The sequence below is a fragment of the Sceloporus undulatus genome, chromosome 6, assembly GCF_019175285.1.
Source record: "Sceloporus undulatus isolate JIND9_A2432 ecotype Alabama chromosome 6, SceUnd_v1.1, whole genome shotgun sequence".
NCBI lineage: Eukaryota > Metazoa > Chordata > Lepidosauria > Squamata > Phrynosomatidae > Sceloporus > Sceloporus undulatus.
This window is the reverse complement of record NC_056527.1, coordinates 136,831,860-136,845,812: the sequence shown is the minus strand read 5'-3', so window position 1 is coordinate 136,845,812 and position 13,953 is coordinate 136,831,860. Positions and strand designations below refer to the sequence as shown.

Genomic DNA, 13,953 nt, shown 5'->3' with positions numbered 1-13,953 from the left:
TATATGTTCTATGTACACATATTGCACACAATCCTCTGGCCACTTGCGTCCCTGCCTGCTAGTAGAACCGTTTCCGTTTCTCATCCGGCTCTGACTGATATTCACGAGACCCAATACCATTCTGAAGGTTTATTAGTGAGTCCTTCATCTGTAAGATAAAAACATGGGGGGGGGGGGGGGGGAGAAAGGAAATTAGTGGTAGACCAATAGAAATGCAACCCAAACTGAATTGTTCTGGGAACAAATAACCCAGCAACCTTTTGAGTCCGGTGATGGCACATGTACAAAGGAAGTTAACCAACTGTTTATCGCAGGAGCACAATGTAAGGCTAGGAAGGAATCTTCTTCAGATGTCACTGAACCACTACTCCTATCAGACCTCATTATTGTCTATGCTGGCTAGGAATGATGGGTGTTTTGAAGTTCAAAAACATGTGGAAGGCCACCTCTGGTCTAAAGCATACCCATCACTCCAACGCTGAAAGCTGGTTTTATATATCCCAGTATCATAGCAAGGTCTGATATCAGACTTGGACAGGCATATAAACATACTAAGCCCAAGAATCTGATCATGGCCCTAGGCCTGAAAAGTTTTCAAAATATGTCCAGCAACATCAATGTAAACCTACAGCCCTCCTTATTTATCCTTATGTTTTATTTTACTAATACACCAACCTTGGCCTTGCATGAGATTCAAGGTTGCTTACAAAGAGGCTGAAAGAGGCACTCTAAAACTCTGATAATAGCATTTTAAAACACGATTAAGCCACTTGTCATATTAAAAACACCATAACTTTTTTTAAAAAACTGCATGTAGGGGGAAATGATATCCCAAATAAGATGTTGCATTTTTCCAAGATAAGGATTATGTGATTTATAGCTGATAACCCAAATGCTACAATTGTCCATCACATCTGCCTTGATTTAAAAAAATGTTTCTATCCCTCTTGGATGTTGCAGTAAACTGATGTTCCAAAATGAGAAGGTAGGCTAGCCAAAGCATTAAAAGCATGATTTTTCATCCTCTTGATTATGAAAATCTCCTTCCAGATTTTAAGGTGGCAGACTAAAAATTATGGTTTTAGAGTTGGTTCTCCATATCCATGGATTCTGCACTGATGGATTCAACCTTCCAAAGCTTGAAAATATTCAAAAACAATTTTCCAAAAAGCAAACCCTGATTTTGCCATTTAATATAAGGGACACTATTTAACTATGCCATTGTTAATAATGAGACTTGAGCATCCACGGATTAAAGTACCCATGTGGGGTCCTGGAACCAAACTGCAGTGGATACCAAGGGCTCACTGTACCATAATATTATAGAATATGTTAAAATGAAACAGCTTGGGTATAATTTCAGTTGACTCCATGCTATGTACACAAACCCAACATTTGGTCACTTCTTTACAATGTGGGAGGAAGTCCTCACCTGATCTAGTAGGAGCACAGATGACTTGATGATCTCTCTCCATTTCTGGAGCTCTGTGTCATGATATTTCTGTTGGGACTCTAATAACTGGGCCCATTCTGTCTGGGATTGGGGTAACCTGTCAAGGAAAAAAGCAAAAATGAGCTCTGAGAATACAACAAATAATACAACAAACAGTTTGAAAACCTGTTTGTCTGCTTTTAGAACTATTTTTTACAGAGGAGTTGGGACTGGTTTTAAGTTACCAATTGAAATTTTAATTTATTTTAAAGTGTTTCTTATTGATTGTGCATTGCCTCAGGGGGCCCTTGGCAGTTGGGAGATAATAAACACAGGCCTTCAATAAATACCATATATACTCAACTGTAAGTCGACCTTGTGTATAAGTCGAGGGCAGGTTTGGGGCCCAAATTTATGGATTTTGATATGACCTGAGGATAAGTCGAGGGTAAAACTTACGGGAATGGGACAAAGGATCTAAAGCAGTGGTTCCCAACCTGTGGGTCGGGACCCCTTTGGGGGTCGAATGACCCTTTCATGGGGGTCGCCTAAGACCATTGGAAAACACTTATTTAATTACAGCTATGAAGTAGCCACGAAAATAATTTCATGGGTTTGGGTCACCACAACATGAGGAACTGTATTAAAGGGTCATGGCATTAGGAAGGTTGGGAACCACTGATCTAAAGGATGAAGCAAAGGAAAACAATGCCAAAGAACTTGCAAAATTTCAGCAGGCATAACTGTTTGTGCTCATATGAGAGAATTGACAGGGGTCAGTGCTTCCATGACAGATTATGCTCTTGTATTTCACCAGGGGATGGTTCCTTTTTAAAATATGATTTAAAGTACAGTACTTACATTGACCCATGGATAAGTCAACCCAGGTTTTGGGGGTCAATTAGACTAAAATTTCTAGACTTATACATGAGTATATACAGTAAAAGAAATATATAAACAGGAATGTTGAGAAAAAAGGCAGTTCAGGTATGGCGAGGCCTGAGAGGTGCTGTGGAGCAGTGGTTAGAGTGCTGACTAGAACCAGAAAGACCCAGGATGAAATCCCCACTAAGCCATGATATTCACTGGATAGCTTATGGGAGTAATTGTCTCTTTAGTCTTCTCTATCTCATAGGAGTTCTGCAAGCAGAAAATGGAAGTGGAGAAGCACGTATTCCTCAGCAAGTGTAGAGGAAATGTGTAATATGAATTTTCTGTCCCCATACCATTAGCAGACAAGACAGCTAAAACAGATGACCCCTCGTGGGTGCTACTGGTGGATAGGCTTCAAAAGGGGTGGATTGGACTCTTGCATGTGGCATGTGTTACCTTTCTTGTAACCGCAGGCCCTGCCATGCTGTGAGGGTTTGGGTGGTGTACTCCAACATCCAGAGTTTGTAGAACAGCATCATGTTGAGGATTACCAAAAGCACCAGACTGTGAAGAGGGGAAAAGGAGAGAAGAATCCAAATTAATGTTGGCCATACTTGGGTCCTTTTTCCCAGCCACGAGGAACCTGGAAGACCTGAAAAGTCTCAGGCAAACTTCCACGGTCATTTTTATGGGCTGGAAGGAATTTAAGTTCATGCACAGACCAGATGGCTCAACTGTGGATGGCTCAACTTGGGCATCTAAAATTCCAACATGCCCTAGCTTCAACATTAATATGACACCTAGGAAACCAAAAGGAAGGGGATCAGAGTAATATGGCAGAAGCATCTGACTTGCTTTATACTGCAGCATTTTTTATAAATGCATTTGAGTTTGTAGAAGAAAATCAGAAAAACATCCACTCTGATGGAGATAGTGAACTCACTATTGTTGATCTAGTACAACATCCACACAATACCAGAGGGTCAGCAACTGGGGAAAAGCTCAACTGAAGCCGAATACTTGAGGGCATATCCCTTCCCCAAGGCACTTAGAGGGCAATACCTGTCCCTTAAATAATCTACATAACACCTTGCCCCAACATCCATCCATTTTATTGTTTGGCCTCAAATGGCAAACCATGCCTTCTCTTAGCCACTTGGGGGGAAGCACAGGGACTTGGGATAATAAGCCCACCCTGGGGATAATATGTGCCCTGTTCCCTCCTCTATCTTTTTTGCAAATGATGGGAAGAGCATAAAAGCAAGGAAAAGACAGCCTTGGCTTGCTGTCCTCTCCTCCCAAGCTACATCCGTCAGCACCAGTGAAAGGATTTTCAGTGCTGCGTATACTTAACAAAGCTGAAAGACAAGCACAGAAATAAAATAAGGAAATAAATATGCAGGGAAGTAGTAGAGATGGGTGACACAGCTAGATGTGTGCTCATTTGAGCTCAATGGAAAACTGGGCCATAGAATTGCAGCCAAAGGAGGTGTGCAGGTGTTTTTTAAATTTACGAAAGAAACAGACAAAGGCAGAGCTGAAGAGATTCCAAGCAGAGATCAGACAGACAGTGTGTTTTTGTAAAAAAAGAAACCCACCAGCTAGGATGCAGAAGGAGATAGGTGAGAGACAGGAGAGAGAAAAGTGAGGTAAAAAAGGAGACAGTACCTGAAACAAATCCTAATGGGAGCAGGGAAGAGAAAAGAGGGAGGAGGCGAAGGTTAGAAGCACACCAGAGTTGAGAGAGGAGAAAAATTGCAGGGGAAGTTCTTCTAAAGGACACAGAACACACATATTGGGGAGAAGGGTTGCAGAACAAGCAAAAGGATGGAGGGAAGAGATAGAGAAAAAAGACCTAACATCTGTGATGCAGCAGCATGGTTGAGAGGGGATGTGTGGAGTCCTTGACATGAAAAACATTGCCAAACATGGTTCACCCAAATCCCAAGAAAGATTTCATAATGGGAACATATTCCAGAGGTCCACGATGATAGGGAACATCTTGAATGAGCACTGAGATGTCTATGGAAGATCAACCAAAAAAGGAGGTACACTAAAGGCCTTCTTCTCACAGTGCGCAAAGCTGAAAGACCATTCAGCACTGTTCCCAGCTGTTCAGCCTTAGGATCCTGCCTCCATTGCATATTCAGTAGTGTACCATTCAATAATAGCAGAGTATGCATAATTTCCATAGTCTCTTGCTCCATTTTGGACCAGTCCCCCCTTCCCAAAAAAATCCAGCCATCTAAACCTAATGATTACAATTTATTCCATTTGCAGAACCTGTGCCCACCCCTTCAGAAGACTTGCAGACGTAGAGGACACTGTCTGATGGCAATGAGATATCTGTGACAGAAGGTGGTGCTATGTGATCAGTAGCCTGAAGAGAAACAGCAACACACACATATACACACACAAAGCAAGCTGCCTTTACAACATGACATCCAAATCCATTATTTGGTGAGGGGAGGAGATTTATTCAATACTCAATTGGCTAATGAAGTGTTTGGGACTACACTGACTTAAATTCAAATGATGCCCATCAAACTGTTAAAGCACTGCACAACTCTGCTCAGTTCAAACTGTTGTTGTTGTTGTTGTTGTTGTTGTTGTTGTTGTTGTTGTTGTGTGCCTCCAAGTACCTCCCAAAGCAAATCTATTGTGGTGTTTTCTTGGCAAGATTTGTTCAGGTGGGGTTTGCCTTTGTCTTTTTTTGAGGCTGAGAGAATGTGACTTACCCAAGATCACCCAGTGGGTTTCCATGGCCAGCCAGGGATTCAAACCCTGGTCTCCAGAGTCCTAATCCAAAACTCAAACCACTATACTACACTGGCTTGCAGTTCAAATTATTAGGAGTTACAGTGGTGCCTCGGGTTACGAAATTAATTCGTTCCGCCATTCCTTTCGTAACCCGAAACACTTTTCCGTTAGCACTGGAAAGCCTATAGCTGCACTTTGCAGCATTTGAATTTCGCGCCGAAATGAATTTCGTAACCCGAAACAGTTTTTGCCAATCCAACTTTTTCGTATCCCGGAAATTTCGTAACCCGATCATTTCGTATCCTGAGTGAAATAGACCTCTTTAAAATGCCTATGAGGTTGAATTGGGGGGAGGGGGGTTGGGTAAAGAGAATGTTTTTCATTTAATCAAGCTGGTACAATGGATGCTTCTTTGTCGCTGGAAAGATTTCCAGTCCCATACTGACCGGAAAAGGGTTTGTTTGAGCCAACTGAGCAAACTGTAAACCATCACAACAACAACAACAAACTTAAAATGTCTGTGGGCTGGATCATGTGCTTTTATTCAGTAGTGGAAAACATGCCACATTTTTCTTTTCCTAAGAGAGCATGACAACAATGGTAAACCTCTGCAAAAATGGGAACTCTCTCGAGCACTAGTCCTCTTTGCCAAACATGCTGGATCTTTCTCTGAATCACTAGAGGCAAGGAGCTCTTTGCACAATCCTCTCCACACTTTATTTATTATTGGGACTTTATTTATCTTCCTTTCCTCCCATCATCTCCCCCCTCCATCTCTGAAATAACAATGGAGCCCCACCTAACATCTACTGTAGCCAAAGTACCACCAAGGAATCTGGGTTGCCATGCCAAAAAATGCAGACCACACCTGGAGCAAAGGAAACTGACATCAATGCTACAAAAACCGGACACAGCTTCCAAACATAATGGGGAAAGTTGTCTTTGGTGGAATGTAGAGGCAAGGGTCAATTTACATCCATGATTAATCAAAGCAAATGGAATTCAAAATGAAACAGAAACGCATGAACACTAGTAATCCTTGCAAAAGACATCGACTTTGAGCAGGGTAAGGAGATTGTGGAATAAAACAGGAAAGGGAAGGGGGCAAAGAAGGAGAAGAAGGAAAGAAATGATAAGAGGAAAGAAGAGACTAAACGGGTCAAAGATTCACTTACACACAACTGATAATGAGCAGCAATTTGGAGACGCTCTGCAGGTGGAAGCCGCCAGGACTTTCCTCAGGGATGTGCCGTGTTTGAGTGGAACCTGGAAGGAAACATTTGTTGTAGACTCCAGGGACATAAATGTCTTTTCCTCTGTATATACCCAACCTATATATACCTAAAGCAAGGCTGTGGGAGGTCGGGAGGGTACGTTAGCCCTCAAAGAGACTTTGCGGGGGGCATGATTCCTCCACCATACTCCCACCACTACACCAAACATCATTTTTTCAGTCTCAAAATGTCCTCTAAGAGCTGTGGTGGAATTTGCCACCCTTTTCAGTCCCCTTGGCCATTTGAAACTCCATCCACACTGTAGAAATATCTCAGTTTGACATCACTCTATCCTTTGGAATCCTGGAATTAGTTTTACAAGGACTGTAGCCTTCTCTGCCAAAGAGTGCTGGTGTCTCACAAAATTACAAATCGCAGGATTCTGTAGAACGGAGCCATGGCAGTTAAAGGGGTGTCAAATTGCATTATTTCTATGGTGCACATGCATCCTTATTCCCAGGAGAGGCCTTTTATTAAACAATGGGAAATGAATGGTCATCACTTTTTTAAAAGAACAGACTCCCTTGGGCCCAAAATGGCAAAAGCAAGGGACAAAAATGTGGCAAAAGGATATCTGGAGATATTTTTGTTGCTCATTTTTTGTAATGTCTGGGGGCCCCAAGGACCACAAAATGCCCCTTGGGGGCATATACAGCCCATGGACCATACTTTCTCCACCCTTAAGCCACAGCCTTGTTCTGGAAGGACAGAAACTCTCTCTGTTCTCTTTGAGCTGCAGGAAGGGTTTCTGTGTGCAAATGTGAGGTTGTGTGGAATTATGATCACACCAGCAACCTGGAACCCACAACAGCCATGTGTGCCACACAAATAGAGGGAACAGAACTAGCTATTAAGGCAGATAGGACAATAGACACTGAAATACCCCTGGCAGGACTTAAATATCCCAGCAGGGCTGATGATTAAAAGGCAATTATTTGGGAGGAGAAGGAATCGATCCCCTGGGTTAGCCAAGCTGTGGCTTTATATAAACATCCCTCCAGGAAGCCTATTTCCTCCTAAAATGTAGCTGTCTTTCTCAAGAGATGCTTCTCGCACACTCATAAGAAGGCAGTGTCGGAAGGAGCAAAATCTCTTCCCATCCCAGGTAATTTTTTCCTTTTGCACGCCAGTCTCCTTACCTGCCACCCGCTTGATTCGACTTACAGCTTCCTCATCTGTTGGGGTGGTTACGGGGCTCAGCACCTCCTCCAGGTGAGGACCCCGCAGGTGAGTGTGAGGCCGTTTCCTCCGGCGAACCGTCGATTGCTTGCTTGCCTTCTCTTTGGGGGATTGTCTGTGAAGCTCTGCTAAGTAGGTGCTCTCTGTTTTGGTCAATTCACTCTCTGGCAAGAAAATTGGAGGACAGCACATTTATTATGGAAGGAAAATAAGGGCTTCCTGCCCAAGTGCATTCATTGTTAGAAGCAAGAGCATCATCATAGCAGTATCCTGGAATTTGGTCTGAAAAGCACACTATTGAAGTATGCAATAACACCCCAAAGTATGTTCTACAGATCTACTTCTGTGTGTGGTGTTGAAGCTGAGAGCCTGAGACTTGGCTAAGCTCACCCAATTTTCATAGCCAAACTGGGAATCAAACCCTGGTCTCCAGAGTCTAGTCCACACAGAGTCTAGTCCAACAGAGGAGGGTTGCCATAAGTCAGAAGTGACTTGAAGGCGAACAACAACCTTTGAGCCAGTGTGGCTTAGTGGTTTGACACTTAGCCACACTGGTTCAAAGGTTGTTGTTGCCTTCAAGTCACTTCTGACTTATGGCAACCCTGGCCTCTGGAGTCATAGTCTAATATTCAAACCTCTATGCCACACTTGTTCGCTATAAACTGGTATATAATACATATGCATGTATCTGGATTATTCATAACTATACACACACACACACACACACACACACGGGGAGAGAGAGAGAGAGAGTTCATATATATGACAGCCAGTGAAACATATAGAAAAGTTGTATAGATGTAATCAGTTACGGTAGCCATAAATCACACTGAAATACCAACAAACATAATGAACAACAGCCAATTAAGATTCTGATATTCTCTAAGGGCTAACCAACGACGTTGGATAACATTGTAAAGCTTTATTGTTGTGTGCCTTCAAGTTGTTTCCAATTTATGTTGACCCTAGATGAACTTATCATGAGGTTTTCTTGGCAGGATTTGTTCAGAGGGGGTGTGCCATTGCCCTCCTCTGAGGTTGAGAGACTGTGACTTTCCCAAGGTCACCCAGTGAGTTCCACAGCCAAGCAAAGAATTAAACTCTGGTCTCCAGAGTTGTAGTCTAACACTCAAACCACTGTGCCATGCTGGCCCTCAAAGGCTAACCAGCCATGCTGAATAACACAAAAGTGTAGAATCTTTTTTTCAGTAGTAATAGGAATCTTTTTACAATGTACAAGAGTAAGTGGTGCTATACAGTGCACACACAAAAATGAGAGGGCTTCTGTATAGGTAAACCAAAACTAAAATCCTGAACTAAAACCTTCTTTCATTGAGTCAGGTCCTTTCCAAAAGCTCAGTTTCTCTACTCTACTCAACCTTTGCCTGTCATATGTCAGCTCCCACCATATGAAGACAAATGGACAGTGAGTTAATTTTTCAGGTTAATTTCTCCATGTTCTCACCTAAATGTCGAAAATAATCATCTAGGCCACTCCAAAAGTTCTTCTCAATAAAGGATTTCACTAGCCCCCACGGCTGTTTTCTATATCGTAGCTCTGTAGAAACCCTGGGGAGAGAAACAGTAATAGAATTGGAAGGGAACTTAAGAGGTCATTTAGTCCAACCCCTGCTCAATATAGCATTTACAGTGCAAATGCAACTACAGTTGGATGACAGTTCAGCCTCTCATTAAACACTTCAGACGAAGGAGTACCAACATCCTTAGAATCAATCTCTTCTGTTGTTCAGCAGTTAGTACTATTGAGAGGTTTCTCTGGAACTATTACTTCTCATAAACAAGACATCATGTTTCAGTTCATTCAAACTGTGGCTGCATCCACACTGCAGAAATAATCCAATCTGACACCACTTTAACTGCCATAGCTCCATTCTATGAAATTCTGGGAACTGTAGTTTTGTGAGACATCAAGCTTTCTCTGTCTGAGAGCAATGGTGCACCAACAAACTACAGTTCCCTGAATCCCAGAGTACTCAGCCATAGCAGTTAAAGTGGTGTCAAACTGGATTATTTCTACAGTGTAGATGCAGCCTAAGATTGCATTAGGGCTTTTAGCGGCTATACTGGTGTATCTTTCATATGCTCTTTTGCCCACCCAGACTGTCAATTCACCCTATATTTATATCTTTGACTTTTTGCATAAAAATGCAGGACTTTATTTAGAATCTGAGACTTTCCCCCCAACTGAAAAATACATATATTGGCATGTGATGCTATTGAACTCAATTATCACAGTTCCTGTTGATATCCTAAACTTACAAGCCAGGAATACCCACCTGAGTCGGCATTTGTTTCTGGCAACACGTGTTAATGTGTAACGATTAATCGTGTAGAAATAATCGTGGTAGGGAACATCATGAGTTAGCACCTCTGCATCTATCACGTAGCACTCACTTTCTTGGCTTGCTTTGTACATTGTCTGGAGAGAGCAGAGAGAAGAGGTATCAACAGGCAGAGGCCTGTCTTCTGAAAAGGACACCAAAATGAGCTTCACATCCAAAAGGCCCTTCATCTTAGGTCTAATCGTGCAGCAGAAATAATGCCGTTTGGTACCACTTTCACTGCCACGGCTCAATGCAATGGAATCCTGGGATCTGTAGTTTGGTGAGGTATTTCGCCTTCTCTGTCAGAGAGCTTTGGTGCCACAACAAACTACCAACACAAGGTTTCCCTAGGATGTAGCCATGGCACTTAACATGGTGTCAAACTGCATTACGTCCGCAGTGCAGATTAGGCCCCAGATGAATTAGTCACATTCCGACCTGGAAGAAAGGGTGCTTACCTGAGTTTCAGTGACAGTGGCAGTTTTGGGGGCCAGAGGGTTGGTGAGCGTGATGGTGTAGAGGATAACTCTACTCTGATTGCCAGTGTCATCCTTCTTCCATGGATGAAAGACAACATCTGCAGGGAGAGGGAGAGAGAGAGAGAGAGAGAGAGAGAAAGAAAGAAAGAAAGAAAGAAAGAAAGGGTCAGTTGGTGTAGCAATGAAGGAAGCAGAGTGCAAAACAGTTCCCAGGGAGGAAAAATTATTCCTATGACCAAAGTCAAGAGTACAGGCATTCACTGCCTCCACCTCCAAGTTAACTGGCAGAAACAACACAGAACACTTTGTTTCATGTGTATCCCATGCGGTGACGTTTGGCCTGAATTTAGTCATGCTGCCTTTTGTCTTTCAAGAGGACCATTAATGTTCCCATTTTAAACTAATTGTAAAAAAGGAAATTAAGGCCAAAGAATAGTTAAGATGTTTGAAGCCTCATAAAGAGAAAGGGCTATGACCCTGAAGAACTGGGTTTGATTCCCCGCTTGGCTATGGAAACCCACTGGGTGACCTTGGGCGAGTCACAGATTCTCAGGGATTCTAGTTATCCATTAGACTCCATGTGTGCCGAAGGATTGGTAGCCTTACCAGAGAACCGCCGCTGCTCCATGAAGTCCCTCAGAAATTGGGAGTCGGTGAAGAGCAAGTCGTACAGCTTATCCACACTAAAGTTGAAGACTTCATTCATGTACTGCCGTCCATTCAAGTCATCATAAAAAGCCTGCACTTCTCCTGAAGAAAGGAGTAAAGAAAGGGCATTGCCATATTTCAGTGACATATCTTGACATAACACATTGTACTCAGGGGGTCTTTTCTTACACAATGAAAAGGTACACAGACTTTAATTATGCATTATTTTAAAGATGACTATAGCTGCATCCACATTGAAGAATTAATCCACTTTGACACCACCTTAACCGACATGGCTCAATGCTGTGGAATTCTGGAAATTGCCATTTGTTGTGGCACCAGAGCTCTCTGGCAGAGAAGGCTAAATATCTCACAAAACTACAAATACCAGAATCCCATAGCACTGAGCCCTGGCAGTTAAAGTGGAGTCAAACTGGATCATTTCCATAGTGTGGATGAAGCCTATGATAGAATCGGCATAGAACCGTGTTACTGCTCAGTTTTATCTCCGTAAGAATTATTTAGCCCACCAATGCCAATGTTAATTCTTTATATGTTATGTGTTTGTGAAATCAGTTCAAAATACAAAACTTTACTAGTAGCAAATGGGATGACTTGGCACATTTGGATTACTAACGTTAACACCTCCACTATATGATGGGCTTCCTCAGCAATAGGCTCAGAAGAAATTCTCCACTAATGTCAATTATACCACACTAGGGATGATCTCTTATGTGAGTCTTACTGGAATTGATGGGATTTGACTAAGAAATGCCTCTACTGAATGGGGCCCAAGATATATAACCAATCACCCAAAAATGTTGTAAAGGAATTTAGCTAGAAATCAGCAAGAAACCTTAAGTGAGAGAGAAGAGTTCATTAACATTTAAGCATGTAAATCAACTTTTGTGGCATCAGGGATGGGAAGGACACTACAGCAACAGTCAGCTCCAGCACAACACCTGCAGTTTCCAGCCATGCACCTTCGTCATGAGTTTCTGAGGAATCGCTGAGCTCAGTTGGAATGTCCTCATTGTCATTGAAGTCCAAGGATGGGGAATTCACGGGAGCAATGATTTCTATCTTGTCTGCTAGGAGGTTTGCAATTGTCAGGTCTTTCTCTGTAGGGATGACCACAACTTCCTCTTCCTCAGGAACTACTCCTTCATACTAAAAGAGTGTTAAGAAAGAGCACATTATCACTACTTGAAAGCTGGTGCCACTGTCTTTCACTCATTACTGTGAATCTGAACAGTTTGAATACACGGGTTCCCCAGTTTTGTCTATGAAATGGAGAAGATTTGCATATACTAAAAATAAAAATGTGGCAATCCCCTTTCTTTATGCGTCTAAGAGAAATCTGTGAGTTGTGAAGATGGAGGGTATAAAATGCTTTATCTGTCTGGGATCCAATGCAACCCTTATTTATATCTGCTTGCAAGGCTATAAGGGGACTGTACAGAGACCACAAAGAATATGTATATCTGTTAAATCAAATGATAAGGCTAAATATCATGTTCTCAGAATCTTTGGGCCCAAACAGACAGGCCAAAATAAAGCTGCTTTGGGTCACTTTGGCAATATGCTTTTTAAATGACATCTTAAGAGGCCTGAAACTGTACCAAAGCTGGGCTCTAGTCCTTAGGATTGGAGTATAACTTTGGCGCAATTTCTGGCATCTTAGGATGCATGCATCATTTAAACAGCATGCCTCCAACGTGAACCGAAGCAGCTTTATTTTGTCCTGTGTGTTTGGCCCCTTTGTTAATACTGTTCATTTTGACTAAAAAGTCCATAATACATTTGTTGCTGGAGGATGGCAAGGGTCCAACACATCTGGAAATTGCCAGATTTGGAAAGACTGCACAGGAAATTAATCTTTCAATATGTTCAGTAATGTTTTCTCATATGTTGGCATCTCCTTTCTCTTCTTTTCTTCCCTTTCCTATTGCCATCAACATGTACATTGTTCACTTATCCTTCAAACAACTTGTTTATAAAAGGTAAGGAAGGAGTGAGATTAAAATTAAGGAAAAAATGATATGTACATTTCAGCTAGAGGACACTTATTAAAATACACCAATAAGTGGCAGATTGATCAAGTATGGAGAATTGGTTTGAGTGCCTCTGAGCATATGCAGAACATTTTCTTGCACAATCAGATCACTGTATGCTATCTGTGTGATCTGCAAAGATCAACGAGAGAACACTTGTTTTGCACACAGGAGGTAGGGATCCCAATTTCAAGTAATGACATCTCCACTTTAAAAGATCATGTACCTAACACGCCCACTATCCTCTGCAAGCATCTTACCATAACACTTTTGTTGTTGTTTAAAGGTTGTAACCTTGCACTAGAAGACAACTGAAATAAGGTGACATTTGCACTCATGAATTTTGTCAACTGACTGTGTTGGGACATACGAAATGTTTGCAGTAAATATCCAAGAGAGAACTGAAACACCCAGCAAGATTGTTAAAATAGCCCAAAACATCTACTCTGGCTGCCTGGTCTTGATGACAAAGAAAAATAAACTTAATAGCTCCAACCAAATTCCTTGATGTGCCTGACCCACTGAACTAATGGTGGAAAGCAGAAGGGGAGATGGAATGAGAAAGCAGCCAAAATTAAACCTGGGATATATTTCTGCACAGACAAAATAATTTCTACCTCCCAACCAATTGTATTGTCTTAGGTAAGAGATGCAGAGCTGGGAAGGCAGAAATACTTACCGGGACTGGAGCCTCATTGCCTCCTGTAGGTGTGAATGTGCTGATGTTGGTGACAGACTTCTTGGGGAGCTGGGGGCTTGACTCAGGTTTGATGTCCACACTGCTTTTTGAGGAGCTATCATTCACTTCATTTTCTTCCACTGGGATCTCCTCACAGTAGCTAAAATAACAAATGGGGTCCAAGCAAATTTAGTCAGCCCCACATCTTTCCGCAAGCTAAGGAGAATGTC

At 42.2% G+C, this 13,953-nt stretch overlaps 1 protein-coding gene across 10 annotated transcripts in view; it reads right to left on the bottom strand.

Moving 5' to 3' along the window:
• Nucleotides 1-11: 11 nt before the first annotated feature.
• Nucleotides 12-13,953, bottom strand: part of GRAMD1B (GRAM domain containing 1B) — a 171,267-nt gene continuing 157,325 nt past the window's right edge. For 5 of the 10 annotated variants that reach the window (XM_042472292.1, XM_042472291.1, XM_042472295.1 and 2 more), the window contains 12 exons: nt 13,724-13,883; nt 11,953-12,160; nt 10,949-11,092; nt 10,322-10,440; nt 9,816-9,958; nt 8,984-9,087; nt 7,479-7,682; nt 6,241-6,331; nt 3,974-3,985; nt 2,762-2,869; nt 1,433-1,550; nt 12-148 (listed from right to left, as the gene is read on the bottom strand). In XM_042472292.1, coding sequence (XP_042328226.1) covers nt 59-148; nt 1,433-1,550; nt 2,762-2,869; nt 3,974-3,985; nt 6,241-6,331; nt 7,479-7,682; nt 8,984-9,087; nt 9,816-9,958; nt 10,322-10,440; nt 10,949-11,092; nt 11,953-12,160; nt 13,724-13,883 — 1,501 coding nt within the window. In that variant the 3' untranslated portion in view covers nt 12-58. The remainder of the gene's footprint in view (nt 149-1,432; nt 1,551-2,761; nt 2,870-3,973; nt 3,986-6,240; nt 6,332-7,478; nt 7,683-8,983; nt 9,088-9,815; nt 9,959-10,321; nt 10,441-10,948; nt 11,093-11,952; nt 12,161-13,723; nt 13,884-13,953) is intronic. The other 5 variants (XM_042472294.1, XM_042472298.1, XM_042472297.1 and 2 more) reach the window with 3 other exon arrangements.